The sequence below is a fragment of the Notamacropus eugenii genome, chromosome 1 (genome assembly GCF_028372415.1).
Source record: "Notamacropus eugenii isolate mMacEug1 chromosome 1, mMacEug1.pri_v2, whole genome shotgun sequence".
In the NCBI taxonomy this organism is placed as follows: domain Eukaryota; kingdom Metazoa; phylum Chordata; class Mammalia; order Diprotodontia; family Macropodidae; genus Notamacropus; species Notamacropus eugenii.
In genome coordinates this window covers 256,062,196-256,079,364 of record NC_092872.1, presented here as the reverse complement: position 1 = coordinate 256,079,364, position 17,169 = coordinate 256,062,196, and the positions used below count along the sequence as shown (strand labels likewise).

Below are 17,169 nucleotides of genomic sequence, written 5' to 3'. Positions count from 1 at the left end.
GATCTGTCTTTACTTAATGAAGGCATCAATCCCTCTTTGGTGACTTTATCTGCGCATTTGACAGTTTCCATGATGATACTGAACGTGTCCCCACATGAAAGCAAAAGCAACATGGAATGAGATTCATTATAGAGCACTGAGCTGGGAATCAGGAAGAGATCAGTTCAATCCTGCCTTTAGCACTTACTAGCCATAGAACCACAGGAAAGTCATTTAAACATTTGAGTCTCCATTTATTCATCTGTCTTTTCTGGGACTCATTTCACCTGGTAGTTGTGAGGTAAAAATGTGATAAGATAGGGAGGGCACTCTGCAAACCTTAAAGAGCTATTCAAAGCAGTTAATAAAATAATATTGAGGATCTCTTTAAGATCATAGCTCTAGGACTAAAAGATGCCTTTGCTGAAAGGCCATCAAGTCTATCTTCCTTATTTTACAGAAGAGGAAACTGAGGTATGTGGGTGTAGCTTGCCCAAAGCCACACCATCATCATCAGAGGCAGGATCTGAACCTATGACATTGAATTTTAGAGAATGCTTCAGTCTTCAGGAAAGCATTACATTGCCCAGTGGGAATTGCTCATGGCCCTCTACGAGAAGGACAGAGAGATACAGGGACTAATCCAAAGTCAGGAAATGACTGAGATAAGACAGTGATAACTTTGTGACTTTGGCAATCCAGATATTAGGGAGACTCTCAGGGCATGTTTCCATAATTCTTGCTTTTTTCTGAGCAGAATTTCATAGAATATTGCCGCTATTAATCTCAGAATTTCAATTCAGCATAGAGGCCATTTAATTTGACCTCTACCTGGACAAGAATCTTTGAGTTCTGGAGTCTGAGGGCTTGAGTTCAAATCCTATTTTGGCTATTTACTATCTATGTAGGCCTATGATCTAATTGGCAAAGGGAGCTCCTTCTCCTAATGAAGACCAGGAACTGTTCTGCAACTTGTAGTCTTGGGAAGGGCAGGGAGAGTGAACAAGTTAAGGATCACACAGTGTACTTACTTCCTGTGACTCTTGGACCAGCCATGGCATCCACTAGGCCATGTGGCTTGTCAGTTTCCAGCTTGTCAATGTCCTGCCTAGGATGTGGAACGTGATACTCCAGGTGTGGTCAGACCAGGGCAAAACACAGAGGGCCCATCACCTCCTAACTCTGCTAAGCATTCATGTTAATGGCTAATGTAGCATCCAAGCCCATTATGTTTTATGACTATAACATCACACTGTTGACTCATATTGCTACAAAGCTGCCACTCCCTGTCCTTCCAGCCCCAATCCCTGGGTTGTCCCTCTTGCCCTGTGTACTGCCTTTTAAAATATGTCTTATCTACCTCATAGGGATGTTGGGAAGGAAGTGCTATGTAGTCTTTAAAGCTTGCTATGGGATCACAGGATTTTACAGCTGAAAGGGATCTCTGAAGCCAGAGATGAACCCAGATTTTCTCATTCCAAGTTCTCTTTTTCCAAATAATAACAATTGACATTTATATGGATCCCTAAAACTGTGCCAGGGGGCAAGTACTACAGATACTATTATCCTCAGTCTACAGATGAGGAGACTGAGAATCAGATTTCATGACTTGTTCAGGATCGCAGAGCTAGCATCAGAGGCAGGATTTGAATCTGGGTCTTCTTCACTGAACATTGACATTGGCTCTGAACTTCTTGGCACAGCATCTAGCACATAGTAGGTACTTAATAAATGTTCATTGACTCTGTCCAATACACTGCCCACTATACAACACTGCCTCCTGATTGTGGGTACTAGTAGACATTTAATAAATGCTTGTTGATTGATTTTTATGCAATGGAGAGAGTGGTCAAAGAACCCTGTTCTTAGGCTCATGTGCGCTGTGTCCTGCCTGGTGCAGTCTCCCATTCAGAAGCTGGAGGTGAGCCTGTAAGTTCAGAGCATGCACAGGTATCCTCTGTCTGTTTCTTGTCTACGTATTGTGTGGTGAAGGAGAGACCTTTGGTTTGGTGGCCAGAATGGACAGAATATAGGAAAAGTTCCAATGGGGAAATTTACTCTCTTTTTTTTGCCCTGTGTTCCACAAAGGGCAGGGGGGAGGGGAAGGGCGCATTTTCTACCCCATCATACCAGTGATGGCCCCTGGGCAAAGCTATATTGAGGATGGGGGCCAACTTTGTGTCTTCTCTCCTTTGTACAGAACCTTGTCAGATCTCAAAAGATACAAGAATGGGAGCCTGTAACAGACTTTATGGTAGCTGAGCCAGAGGTGGGAATAGCCCTGAGGGGAGGACTGTAGGTGGCCAGCACCATGTTCTGTAAGCAAGGGAACTTTGTCTATTGGCTATGAACTTGATGGGGTGAATGATTTGTAGCGGTTGCTCTAGGTTTGGGCCCATTGGCCCCTGGGGTCCAAAATGTAGAAAAGAGAGGATCCTCCTGATTTGGGGGCACGTGTCTCATGCTTTTGTGTTTTGTGATGGGCCTGAGGTATTTTGGACTTTAGTTCTTGCTCTGTCTTTTCAGTAAATATCTCTAATTCATGTTAATTGGACAAATGGTATTGAGTCATTCATAACAGTACAATCAATGATACAGGGAAGATACTAACTCTAACTGATGATTGCTTTTGGGATAGCATATCAGAACAGGGGCTCCAGCCAATAGCAGTGAACGGACCCCTCCCATTGCCCCTCAAGAGTGCCCCTGGAACCCCAAAGCTGAGATGGAGTAGCCTTGCTTGGTGACACGGAGTAGGAGAGTAAGTCCAAAGTGCTGCTACATTTACAAATGTGATCATTCAAATTATTGTGTAACATGGTCATCAACTGGTGTCAGTGATGTGTTATCTGACCACACCAATTGTGACAGCCTTCATGGTGGTCCTCCAGGGATGCCTCATCCCAGGGGGAATGGCTTGTGGTTCTTGGAGTCTCTGGAGGCCACAGACTGGTACTGTACCATGGGCTGCACAAACCCAGTCTATGGGGAGGACCCATCAGTCTTGAGTTGGCCATTGGGGAAGGCTACCATTCATGGAAGCTCTGCTGTATCTGTCCATCTTCCATGACCTGGCCTCAGTTATATATTACTCCCCTTCACGTATGTGGCAGTTCAGCCAGACTCACCTTTTTATTTTTCCTCCATCTTCATGTCTTGCCTAGGCTGTCCTCCATGCTCATGCCCTCTTCCTCTTAGAAATTCTCATTACCTTCCAGGCTCAGGACAAACATCACCTGCCACAGGAGGCGTTTCCTACTTGCCAACCAAGTGTGAGTGCCTCACCCCGAAAGATAGCCTCTTATTGATTGTGCATACCCAACCCACCTTTCTCCCCGGCTGTCCCTCAGGCCTGCAATGCTCCTCCTCCTCATCTCTGCCCCCTGGCTTTCTTCCACCTTCTGGCAACAACCTTCCCTGGTCCTGTGAGACCATCCATAGTGTATCCTCTCTATTGCACATGACTGAAAAACGACTGAACGACAATAGTAAAAAATATGTCGTCTTTGTACATAGTTGTTTGCAGGTTTTCCCTGTCAGACTGTACTCTCCTTGAAGACATAGACAGGGATTCTGCTTTTTTTGTATTCCCAGAGCTTAGCACAGTGCCAGGAACACAGTAGGTGTTTAACACTGATGAACTATATACCTATCCATGCTATTTTCCCCAGCCCAGGCTGGAAGGCTGGCTCTGTCTCATGAGTTAAGGGAGGGAGCACCTACATTAATAAATAAAATCCTAGTCCCTCTGAAGTTAGCACAGATGATCTGGCCAGTTGTCTTCCTCTAGAAGAGAGAGAGGGTCAGGAGATCAGGTTTTTCAGCTGATAAGACTGGGAACTCTGGGTACACCAGTTGGACACCACAGCATGACACTTGGGGGTAGTAGACTGAACGACTTCACTGTGGAAGGAGTAACCTCACCACACAGAGCCTTAAATAGATAATTTTGTACCTGGAGCAAGCAGTCTAAAACTCTCCAACCACGGCACTGGATAGGTTGCTGCAGCCTAGGTAGTAAGGTGATGTGAGGGAACTCACCTTGAGTTCAGACACAGGCACACCTCTTTAACTCAAATTACCTTTGCTAACTACAATGATCTCTCCAATGAGGAAGGACTGCCCAGAGCTCGCAGCACCATGCCCTAGATTAAGGCTTGTCAGTATCTGAAACTTAGTAATAAAATAAATATACAAAATAAATATATAATAAAAAAAATAAATCTAGTTATACATAAATATATATAACTGTATTTATATTATATATTATAAATAAATATGAATATTTAAAAAATGAAATAAAAGCCTGGGCACCTCTGTAAACTTGGTCTGGACCTCAAGGCTGAAAGACTCTTTCCCCTTCCCCTCTGAACCTCCCAATATCTTCGTCAATTTGGCTAGGTTCTAAAAAAATTAATATAATTAAAGCTCCTTCCTCATTTCCACACTCTTGAACTTTACTGAGTTGTCCCAAGACAAAAACTAGATTTGTTTTCTGAATATCCAAAGATCTTGATGATAAAAATAGGAGACTGAAACATGAGAGATATGATATGAGACTGAAATATGAGAAATATGAAATATGAGATTGGAAGCCAAATGAAACAGAGTCTCAGACACCATTTCTTCCTGTCTTGACCTTCCAGAAGATTCTCTGAAAAGGGCTTTTGGGGTAAAAAATAAACGGAAATAAAATAAATAAAAACCAGCCACAATATTGGTACAAAGGGGTTTAGAGGTGTTGTGTACAAAGAAAATGTAAGAAATCAGAGAAAGAGAATTTGACCCTCAGCTGTCCTCTCCCTGGATTAAGCCAGACCCTGGTATAAGGGCCAACAGTCTTTGTAAAAATGACTTTTAAAAAAACAACCGCCATCATCTTGCCACCGCCCATTCCCGGCAAAGTCCACCCTTCCTGCCTCCCAGGCCCAGAATGAAGTCTGAAGAATCTGTACATCTTGTGAAGTCACTGTAGAGTGCAGTGGCTTTCCCAAAGGGCTAGCAGATGGACCTTTGGAAATTGGAACAAAATGGATTTGTGCTGGCTCTCAGGACACATGCGTCTGGAGGAAGAGTGGGCTTATTCTCACATTACTCAAGGAGCAAGGCCCTGCTTCTGGCTGGTAATGGTCCCCGTAAAGCTGTGAAATGATTGTCTCCCATCCTCCCCCCTCCCTTTTTTCTCCAATCCCTCCCCACTACCCACACCTGCCTCCCCTAACTCTACTTTAAAGCACGTCAGGACTCTGGGATCTGGTTCAACTTCTGATCTTTGGATTCCAAAGACTTGTACTTATCCTCAAACATGGCAGGGTTGGGCTGAACATGGATGACTGGCTTGATCTGAAAGACAGTGAAGCCTTCTTGATTCTTCTCATTGTACATCTTAACCCTGTGTTCCACCTCTGGGCTGGTCAGGGCTGAACTGGCTGGGCTAGGCTTTCTGAGATTTACTAGGTCCAAGCCTTTCTGTGCTAAGCAGGAATCCTCCGAGAAGGAGGACAGTAGTTCCTGGACCACAGTGCTGTTGACCTGGGGCTGGGAGGGCTTCACTGGGGGCAAGTTCCCCACCTGTTCCAAAGGGCAGAGCTCAGACGACTCATCCCGGGTCGTGCTGAAGTCTGTTGAGGAGCCCAAGGTCTGACTGCTGTCACTCTGGGCCCATGTGACTGAACTGCCCATGGAGCAGGACATGCTCCCGGATGTGATGCTGGGACACGTGCCATTGCTACCCAGGTTCAGGGGCATGTCCACTGTGAATCGATCCGAGGAGGTATCAGGATGGTGGATATCAATGGCGGCTGTGGTGATGACACAGATGGCCGGCTCAGGAACCCCACTGTCTGTAGGCAAATGAGAAAAGTTGGAATTAAGAGGGTCCAACAATGCATCTCCCCAAGCCCCCACTCAATAAACTCCAGTGACTCCCTATCACCTCCAGGATCAATTCTAAAACCTTCTGTTGGGCTTTTAAAGTCCTTCAGCCCCTGGCCCCTTCCTACCCTCTCAGTCTTCTTAGACTGGGATACATGGATGCTAGTCTTCTCACTGTTATTCACTCATGATCTCCCATCTCTCAGTTCTGTCACTGCCTGGCTGAATGCTCTCCCTCCTCCTCACTTTTGCCTCCTGGCCTCCCTGACCACCTTTAAGACTCAGTTCAAATTTCACTGTCTTCAAGAAGCCTCTCTTGATTCCCTACCTCTACTCCCCACCCCCCTTACTGCTAGGACCTGCCCTCTTCACCTCCTTTCCATTTTCATTGCATGTTTCTTGTATGTACAGATATCTGCAGATTTTTCTCCCCATTAGAATATGAGTCCTTGAGCAAAGGAATTGAGTTTTTGCCTTTTGAGATTATATCCCCAGTGCCTGGCACAAATGCCAGGCATAGTGTAAGCATTTAATAAATGCTTGTTGACTGAGAGACAAGTTTCCGTGAAGAGGACATATTTCTTGGAGTGGTTCTTAACGGACTTTAAACTTATTACATGTCAAAAGTTGGGAAGCAAAGAGAGAGAGCATGTGCCTGAGACCATGGGCACGGCTACCTGATTATTCTGGCCTACGTAAGGGCATCATCAAGGAGTGGATGCAGAGACTGGAACAGTAACCTGGGTGTGGAGGAGGGAGGGGTGAGTGTTAATGGAGAGTCAGCTTTTGCGTTGAGTGCTTGGAAGTTTATGTGTCTGAGTGTGGTTTGAGAGTGGTAGTAGGGTGGGAAGGACAGTCATGCAAATGTGAGTCAGTTTGTTGTGAATGGTGGGGGAGGGAGAGTGTGGAGATGGCCAAAGTTAGCCTGGGCTGGCTGTGCTGGGGGCAAGGTGAGGGGAACCCCGGAATGCAGGGCTGCTCCCCACCTCACATCACATGGCCTGACAAAGAGTGGAGAGGAGAGACTGTTAATTAGGTTTAGGCTGATTACCTCAATTGGACATTTTCTGATCTCTTTCTGGTTCTGTTTGGGAAAAGCATGATGGGCCTGGGCTCACAGAACGATCCAGGCCATGAGGCACTGTGATGGTGAGGGACGTTTTGAGACATAATTATCTTCGATGTCACCTGGTCCACCGATGCCTGTAAATGCACCCACCTCTCTCTAGCCTTTAAAAACCCTGCCTAGATCCTCTGATCCCCTCAACATATTTATTCTCTTCTCTCTTTCCTTCCCTTCTTGGATGAACTACTTGGGAAAGTCATCAGATGCTTTAATTTCCTCTTCTCTCTCTGGAGGTTCTGGAGGCTTTCACCCCATCATTCCACCAACACTACTCTCTCCAAACTTCCCAAAGATCCCTTCACAGACAAATCTAAAGGCCTTTTCTCAGTCCTCATTCGCTTTGACCCCTATGCAGTTCTTGCCAGTGCTGACCACCCTCTCCTCTTAGGTGGGCTCCTTTCTCTGGGCTTTCATAACACTTTTCTCTCCTCTCTTTTTTTGGGGGGAGGGGCAGGGGGAATCAATCAAGGTTAAGTGACTTGTCCAAGGTCACACAGCTAGTGAGTGTTTGAGGCCAGATTCGAACTGAGGTCCTCCTGACTCCAGGGCCGGGGCTTTCCTGTTTCTCCTTCTACCTCTCTGACTGCTCCTTTGTCAGTTTCCCACCTTGGCTCATCATTCTTAAGAAGGGGTATCAGATGTCAAGGTTCAGTCCTGGGTGTGCTCTCTCCCTCTCTCTCTCTCTTCTTCCATTTGGTGACCTTGTTGGCTCCTGGGGGTTTATTGATTCAGATGATATATTTCCAGTCTCTTTCTGAGCTGCTGTCCATTAGACATTTTGGACTGGGCCTCCGGCTCCAGATCCAACTTTCTTTTGACCTCATTAACAATGACCAACTTCCTTTGATCTGGTCAGACCTCATGGAGCACTGAGTTCAGTCCTGGGCACCATCTTTCAGAAAAGATATTGACACAATGGGATCACATCTAGAGGAAGGTGACAAAGCTGAGATACCCTGACATGGAAGGGTCAGTTGAAGGCATTAGGACTGTCCACTCTGAAGAAAAGGCTTTTGGAATAGTTGAGTAGGACACACACACACACACACACACACACACACAGTAGCCATCTTCAAGGATTTGAAAGGCTGTCATGGGCAAGCAGGAAAGAGAACTCCACATTAGTGGAGATATGTGAGTGGGGATTTGGTAAGCACGCTTTCCAAATGTTGTACAGTATTCTTGGTTGGGTATGGGTTTAACTAGAGAACCTTTGAGAGCCCTTGGAGCTCAGAGATTCTGGACTGAAAATTAGGTGCTCAAAGCTCTGGAAAGAGAAATTCCTGTTCAGTTGAATGTGTCTGATCATTGTCAACTGTTGGGGTTATAGAGATGGGACTTTATCAACTAGGTGACCTTGCTTTCCCAAGTATTCAAGTGAATAGGAAATGCAATAACTATTTCTGGGTCAGGATTCTTCTTTCTATCCAGGATCCCCAACCATGTAAAAAAGCAACTAAGAGCAGCACATTAATATAAAAAAACAAATTATCTATCTATCTGTCTGTTTGTCTGTCTCTGTCTAATCTATCTATCTATTTTTCTTCCTTTCTTTCTCTCTCTGTCTGTTCATCCTATCCATCAGTCCATGCATCCATCCATGCATCCATGCATCCATCTATGCATCCATCCATCTATGCATCCATCCATCTATGCATCCATCCATCCATCTATCTATGCACCTATCTTATACTTATTCCTATGGAAACAGATCTTTAGCTCACCTGCCTTTAAAATTAAGAACAAAATTGAGGAAACAAAACTTTATTCTAAAAGCACAAACCCTATTTAAAAAAATTTCAGTTTCGTATTCTAAAAAATTGTGGGAGCTTCAAGGAAAGTGAGAAAAGCAAGATGAAGAAAGATAGAGAGGAAAGGAGAGAAAGGAAGAATATGAGGGAGGGAGAGAGGTCTGGTTGCCTGTAGATGACTGCTATTCAGCGATTACATGCTATTCAAGGTTACCTTCAGAGTCTTATTATCTGTTACCTATTTGTCCTTTAAAAACCAGAGTAGCCGTTGTTCCCAGCTCTTTACTGTCCTCCCAAGCCTTCTGTTTCCAGAGGCTCTGTGCTGGCTGAAACAACCAACCCATCAAAGTGTGAGCAGCCATAGCAGGATTCAGAATAAGGTAAAGGTTGGTAAAGGTCAAGGCTAGTGTTGGCTTCTGGTCTGGAGTTTCCCTGTTGCGACCAGGAGTGACCTCCTCCTTCTTCTTCCTTATCATCTCCTCCTTCCTCTCAGGTAGTATTCCCTATGAGGCCATGTGCTCACTCACCATCACTCCTGGGCTTGTTTTCGCACAAACTCAAGGGCTGTGTTTGTATTTCTATCATGGGACCCTCAGGAAAGTTAGGAATTCATACATAAGTCACACAGAGACTGAATTCATGGATCAATTTTAAAAAAATGAATTAGATGTTCAGGAGGGAAAAAAATAACAGGCTATCCTTGAAGAGAGATGGGTTCCCCACCCCTGTATTAGATGGACCCTATAATCTCTTCCAGATCCAAATCCCATGGATCTGTGAAAACACTTGCCATGGAGAAACATGTGTCTGCACCAGCCCAGAGGCTGCTTCTTTTCTCTGGAGTACTTTGCCACTGAAGGCCACTGCCACCAGGTGGAGAGGTGAGGCCTTCCCCTTGGAACAGACAGGAGAGGAGAAGGATGGAGATGCCAGAAATGATCTATACAGAATTAATTACATCTGTCTCACGTTTTCAGGCACATTTGGACAGACAGAGCTTAGGAAAGGGGACTTACCACTGCTGGGCTCATGGTGATACTGGCTGATGTAGCTTTTCATGTCATCCTTCACCATGGCCTCTGGGAGAGACAGAGAGGGAGACTGCTGAGCTTTCCTGAATACTTACAGCTGCTAGGCACTCACTCATTCATTTGTTTGACAAGCATTTATTAAGGTCCTACTATGTGCGAGATGCTGGAGATACAAAAACAAAAATGAAGCTAGTCCCTGACTCAGTAGACTTGCATTTTATTGAGGAAAACAACGTGCATGCCAATAAGTAAATATAAAACATATGTCTCTATGTATGTATGGTGGGCAGCTAAGTGGCACAGTAGATGGAACATTGGGCCTGAAGTCAGGAAGCCCTGAGTTCAAATCTGTTTTCACACAGCTATGTGATCCTGGGCAGGTCACTTAACCCTGTTTACCTCGTTTCCTCTTCTGTAAGATGAGCTGGAGAAGGAAATGGCCAATTGCTTCAGTATCTTTGCCAAGAGAAGCCCATATAGGGTCACAAAGAGTCAGACATGACTGAAAAGGACATATATACACAAATATATATATATACACATATATATGTATATATACACATACATATATACACACATACATATATATAATACAATATTTATTTCCTTATCTCTATAATAAAGGCATTGAATTAAGTGCTCTTTCAGATCTAAAGCCTATGAACTATGAAAACATATGCTGTAGAGAAACAAGATGTTCAAAGGCAATTGGCCTTGTCCAAGTCTTATTATACAACCCAACGTATACCTATACACACACATACATACACATACACATATATCCCTATACTTATAACTACATATCCATACATCTTTTATTCCCCTTCCTGATTCTCTCATTTGCCTGAGTCAGCTCTCATGTTTGGGACCCTCATATTCAGCATCATGGGACCCTGACATCCAGTGGTATGCTGATAAATATTTAACAATCAGCTCTCCAAAGAATAAAAGTAACAGGACATACTCTAAAATGTAATCTGTAATGCCGTTTTCTCCATCACTTTCTCAAGGCTAGAGAATCAACAAGCCAATACATCGAGCCCTGATTTATAGCATTTGTTGATTTCTGAGTTATAAATGCCCACCTTGAAAATTTAACAACCAGCTCTCCTAAAGCAGTATGGGCTGGCTCCAGCACAGCCCTGCCCATACCACTATTCTCTCATCCTCTAGCTCTAGACTCATCTCCACCAAAGAACTTTCCTGGATAACTCCAGCCCAACACTGCTCTCTCCCCCACCTGCCTCCCCAGGGTACTAAGTATGCCAGACATTGCACAAATTCATAGCGATATTCAAGTGACTTATTGTGCCTTTGTCTTTTTGTATTCTCATTGTCTAAGGTGGGAACCTTGCCTCTAATTCCACTACCCAGCCCAAGAGCAGGGACTTTATTTGCTCCATCCCTTGTCTCTCTCACAGCATCCAGCCCAGGGAAGGGCATGGGGGACATTCAGCAAAGACTTTGGAGTTTCTTAACCTGGGATCTATATAAAAAACCTCCCTTTTAAAAAAAATAAGTGCATTTCTTTATTTTATTTTAAATAGCTGCATTTCATTGAAAATTGTTTCCTTTAAAAAATTTTTTTCCCAGGCATTTCAAGGCATGGGTTTTTCCAGATTCCTAAAGGAACAAATGCGTTAAAAATCTCTTTCTTGGAAAGTAAACGAACTTCAGCAACGTCAACTTCAACCATCATCAACCTACTCTACCTGCATTTTACAGGTAAGTGAAAAGGGGGTCCTTGAGGGGGTGACCTACCAAGGATCTTAGTAAAGTAATGGCCCAGCCAGGAGTTGAATTCATGGAGTTAAATGGAAAGGGTCCCGATCCCCTTCTCTTGGCAGCATGGGCTGGGGGTGGTGGTCAGGGCCTTGAAAGGGGAGTGGGGTTGAGGGTAGCCACGTGGAGTTGGTGGACCTGCTGAAAGCCTGGGCACGTGGTCAGCTCCTCTGAGAGTGAGCCTCTGTCCAGCCTGGTATCTAGCTGAAGCTTAAAAGCCTCCTTTCTCTAAGTGCTCTGGGGGAGGGGAGGCTTCAGAAAGACTGAGCTCATCCTTTGGAGCCAGAGGACCCCGCCCCCCCCCCCCCCCCAGCCCAGGGCCTGACTCTGGGGGCCCTTGGTGGTTTGCAGGTGAAAGGAACAGATGTTTTCTGAGGAGTGCTCTCACCACATGACAAGACCCAAACCACCGAGCCCTCCCAGGCAACATGCCTGTCTTCCGCACACTATTGGCTCTTAAAAAGCTTTTTTGGCCCCTGTTGATCCTTAAATGCCTCCAGTCAGAGGTGTGTCTTTCGCTAATGTCTGAGTTTAAAGGGGGCCTGGTGAGTCGCCTCGGGGCATGCTCTTGGACCTGCACAACAATGCTCTTGCCGGGGGCTGATGGCAAAATACACTTCTTTGAGTCCATCCATAATTCATGCTCTAAATACCCTCTCCCCATCACAGCTTGGGGCATCTGCCTGGGCTTGTTGGGAAGGGAGGCATAGCTGGTCCCCTTTGGGATTAGGGAGAGGAAATCCAAGTGATGCCAGCAGCAGAGAGGTAGACAAACCCTAGGGAAAGGGAACGTAGACTAGGTTGAGGTGATAGGGGGCAAGGAGGGTGGAAGGTACAGATCCCTTCAGTCCAGCTTCGGCAGCTCAAATGTGTGGGCAGGACCAAGTCAGCTGGGAAGCATCCCCTTTAGGTCTCAGGATTCTCTGGCAAATGGGAATGGGGACCCATTCCTACTTTAGGATAGGCATTGTTACAGGGGAGTGAGCACAGGTGTAACCAGGGTGAGGTGGTGGGGATGTTGGCCCATGTTGCCTCATATAGGGAGCCCTTGTAGTCTTTTGGCAATGTAGAAACAACAGATGTTCTTAATAACATAAAAGTTCTTCTCCCACTGCAAAGCTTGTCTGATTTGAGGTGTTTGCATTTGCTGCAAGCATTGCTAGGGACAGTTCTGGTGAAAGGAACATGGAGAGAAGAGCATTTCCTTTGGGATTCGAACAAAGTCCTGACATTCCCTCAGCTCCCAACCTGAGCCTGAGTTAGTGATGAGGGAGGTGTGGGTGCTGCTTCTAAAAGTATGTTTGGCAACTTCTCCATAACTTAAGTTTATAGTGTCATGAGTTGCTATGATCGAAAACAAAATGCTTACCCGGTGGATGAGCCCCCTTGCATGAAAGGCTATAGGAGAATCACTTTGTAGGCATGAGTTCCTTGCATGAAAGGCTATAGGAGAATCACTTTGTAGGCATGAGTTCAAAGCTGACCTCAGACACTAGCTGAGTGACCCTGGGCAAGTCACTTCACCCTGTTTGCCTCAGTTTCCTCATCTGTAGAATGAACTGGAGAAGGAAGTGGCAAACCACTCCAGTATCTTTGCCAAGAAAACCCCATGAAGGGTGGGACACTATTGAAAAACTGCTCAACAACAAATGATGACAGGACTGAAACTGACCCACAGTCCCATCTCACTGCTCTGTTCCCTAACCTGCTGAGCTGAGGGGTCCCAGACTAAGGGCCTTGAGGGTTAAAGATCAGGTGCTGGGTTCCCTGTACCTGGAATGTTAACCTGTCCCATTTTGACTTGCTGAATTCCTGCCTAGCTGTTAAAAGACAATTCAAATGCCTCTCCCTCTATGCAACCTTCCCTGAAATTAATTTGTAATGAATCCTCACATCATACTTTCTTTTGTAAAGTTCTAATACACTCGCCACAATATTATGCATTCTAAAAATCATATCAGCACATTAAAGTTGAAAAGAATGTAGATTGGCTTGTACCTGAACAGGAATTCCTTTGTCACATCAATCCATCCTTTGCTTGAAGACCTCCAGAGACAAGGAGCTCACTACCTCAGAGGCAGCCTCTTCCCCCTAGGGACAGCTCTTATGTTTTAGAAATATTCCTCTTAAGTCAAAATCCATCTGCCAACTCCATTCATCCAATGTAGTTCTGCCTCTGAGACCAAGTAGAATGAATCTAGTTTCTCCTCAGTCTTCTCTCTGAGTTAAACAGCCCAAGTTCCTTCAGTCCATGTTGATATGAGATGGTGGACAGTGTTCTCATCATCTTCCCAAGGATGTGGTCAAAATCCTCACTTCTAGTTCTATGTGTTGGTATCTTATACTCTTATTAAACTATAAGTTCCATGAGAATAGGGTCATGTTTTAATTGATCTTTTTATCTTTCCCAGGACTCAACAAAGTGTTCTAAGAGTAGGAGATTTGTTGTCAACATTATGTTTTGAGGTAGTCTAGTGTAGCGGTTAGAGGGCTGGCTTTGGAGTCTATAAGAGCTGGGTTTAAGTCATACCACTGCATATACTTGCTGACCGTGGGTGAGTCGCTTAAAGACTTTAGCATCCCAGGTAGCTCTCAGTTATAGAGATAAGCTGCTGACCTCCATTGGGGAAAGGAGTTTCCACAAGGGGAGTTCTCTCACTATGTAAATATTCCAATGGATCTGTGATTTCACTGAGGTGGAATTCCCTCCAGTGGTGCAGAGAGCCATCCATATATCCCTGCCCATTTTATATGACTCCTGGTCTCCTGCAAGTTTGTCATGGAAGGGTGGGGGTGGGGGTCCACCCAGCATGGCCTTCCTTAATTTCTCTTGATATAAGTATCCCAGTGGAGCATTTGAACTGTCCACCAGGCATTCTTCCATCTTGCCATGTCACCAGACCATCTCTTTTGTGAAAGGCATATTTCTTGGTTGTTCTTGACTTTAGTTCACTTTTATTGTTTCTCATTGGTTCTGTGTTGCAATCTGCTACACCTGCCATGTATCTCTGCCCTCTGCAAGATGCTAATTTTGAATTCTTTGGAATACAATAAATTACAGGTCCATGTGCCTCCCCAAATGTTAACATCTTGGGGAAGAAGGGATGTGTAAGAAACTGGAAAACTCATCTGGGATTTTCTCCTAGAAATTGAAATGGCCAAGTGACTGACATTCTGGCCAAAAGATCAGCACCCTCAAAGCCTGGCCCCTGACCTTCCTTGCTGGTCCCTCCATGGGGTGTAGATATGGAAGAGAAGACCGCCCCAACTTAGGAATAAAAAGCCATTTAGAGAAAAACCCCTTCCCTCCGGTGAACTCATCATGTAATTTTGATCTCTGGGCCAAGGGAAAAACAGTAAATTTGGAGCTTCCATAAATGCCAGCCCAGTCAGAGCATGCTGATTCCTCTTCTTGCCTGCCTTCCCCCAGTCCAACTTCTGTCAAGGTTGGGCTGTGAGCATCTTCTCAATGGTTCCAGTGTTGCAGCTGCTAACAGGCCAGCCTGGAATAGCATTTGTGCACATTTTTACGACAGTGTTTAGAAAAGGAGGAAGGGGCTGTAAGTGGTTCCAAGCATCCTTCTGCGCCTCCAGCCTTACCGTTTTTATTTCTGCTCTGTCCTTCCTGACTTTAACAGCTCCTCTCTGCTGTCCAGTTGGTTTTTCCAGACAAGGGAACTATTCTTCTAACAGGCTCTGATGGGGCCAGGCCAACTTGCCTGAGTACAAGGGAAAACGTGCCCTGGGATTATTTTAGAAGGGACTGTACCCCAATGGAATGGGTTGCTCTGGAATCTCCTGGTGATGGTGACTGGGAATTAGCTCAAAGTTCAGTCTCCTTGGCAGTGTACCTTCCTAGGGATGCTCAGTGAGTAGACAGCAAAGGATGCACTGTGATGTGAGGACAACCCCTGGCTCCAAATATTGCTTATCATGGGGCCTGAACATTCACTCTTAGAGAGTCATTCCTTGGGAGCTTCAAGGAGTTTTTCATCTCCAAGAATCTCTTTTGGATGAAAAGGGATCCCTTAAGCCTTTACTCTCTTTTATTTGGCATTTGAAGTCCTTCACAAGTTGGTTCCAACTGACCACTCTCCTTCATGCCTTCTCTTGTCCAGACAAGCTGGCTACTTCCCATACCTCCAGACTTATTCCTTTATACCCTCCATATTGGTCCAACCCAGAAACATTGGCTTTCTTGCTGTTGCTCACACACAACATTTGTGACTTCGCACAGGCTCTTCCCATGCCTGGAATGCACTCCCTCCACCCCTCTGTCTCTAAAAATTCAGAGCTTTCTTCAAACCTTGACTCATCCCAGCGGATGGGGAACATCTGGTCCACTCCCACAGCCTCATTTTGTGGGTAATAAGAGTTTACGTTTTTGTAGTGGTTTACACCCTCACAATTGCTCTGATGGGTAAGTATGGTTGCTCTTCTCCCCCTCTTACAGAGCTTCAAACTGAGGTTTTGAGACTTGGCCAAGGTCACCCAGCAGATGAGTTCTGAGGCCAGACTCCAACACTGGCTTCCAGAGCCCAAACCCAACAATGAGCACACTGTATGATTTAGCTTCTCAATGGACATGCTTGGATCATGATAATAGCAGCTAGTGTTTATAGAGCACTTTGAGGATTATAAAATGCTGTTACCGAAAGGATTGCATGTGACCCTCACAACCTTGGGAGAAAGGTACAATATTAACCCAATTTACAGGTGGGGAAACAGAGGCGAATAGAGGTTAAGTGACTTTCCCAGGATCACACAGTTGGTGTCTAAGGCAGGATTTGAACTTGAGTTTTCCTGATTCCAAGTCCAATACTCCTTCTTCATGCCACATAGATGCCCAACATGGAATTGTGGGTCATGGAATCCCAGGATTTAGAGTTTGAAGGGACCTTTGACATTATCTAGTCAGAAGAACTGTCAGAGCTGAGATTTGAACTTAGGTCTTCTGAGAAAAGGCAAATCTTCCCTCCTGACCATGCTGGGGCCATGGGATCATAGATTTAGAGATATGAGACCTCAGAAGTCATCTAGTTCAATTGTCCCTCATCCCCATATTTGTTAGAAGTGGACACTGAGATTCAGGGGTAAATTGACTTACTCCAGGTCATATAGGTAGCAAGGTAGCCAAGGGCACTAATTGTTCCCACTGGTGAGTTTCTTTTGGGGGTCTTCATTTTGGGCAGGGGCCCAGGTCTGGATGCCTTATTCTACACCTGGCTGTGCTTCTGCCTACAGACTTAGCTACCATACACTTGGAAGGACTTCTTATTTCTCTGCACCGCTTCTCTAATTCCCTTTTATGGGTTGTCATCCTCTACCAGAATATAAGCTCCTTGGGAGCAGGGCTTGTGTTTCTTTTTGTTTGTATTTGTATCTCCAGTACTTAGCACAGTCCCTGCATACAGTGAGAGCTTAATAAATGCTTATTGCCTTGTATCCAACTTGGAAAGTGAAATTCAAAGCCTCTAGGCCAATGGGGCTTTTAGCAGTGGGCAGGATGGCTGCCCAGAGTGCCTGAGGCTCTGTTCCTTTCTACCTTTCTGATACTTTCCTTCCTCAGCACCCAGAGCTCTTTGCAACCATGACCTCATTAATCCTCCCAAAGCCCCAGTCAAGT

The 17,169-nt window shown here is 45.1% G+C and overlaps 1 protein-coding gene across 1 annotated transcript in view; it reads right to left on the bottom strand.

The window, feature by feature from the left end:
- Positions 1-5,178: 5,178 nt before the first annotated feature.
- The window catches only part of TMEM266 (transmembrane protein 266), a 98,677-nt gene continuing 86,686 nt past the window's right edge, over positions 5,179-17,169 (bottom strand). The window contains exons 10-11 of the mRNA XM_072627117.1: positions 9,747-9,809; positions 5,179-5,822 (exon numbers count right to left, since the gene is read on the bottom strand). Coding sequence (XP_072483218.1) covers positions 5,218-5,822; positions 9,747-9,809 — 668 coding nt within the window. The 3' untranslated portion in view covers positions 5,179-5,217. The remainder of the gene's footprint in view (positions 5,823-9,746; positions 9,810-17,169) is intronic.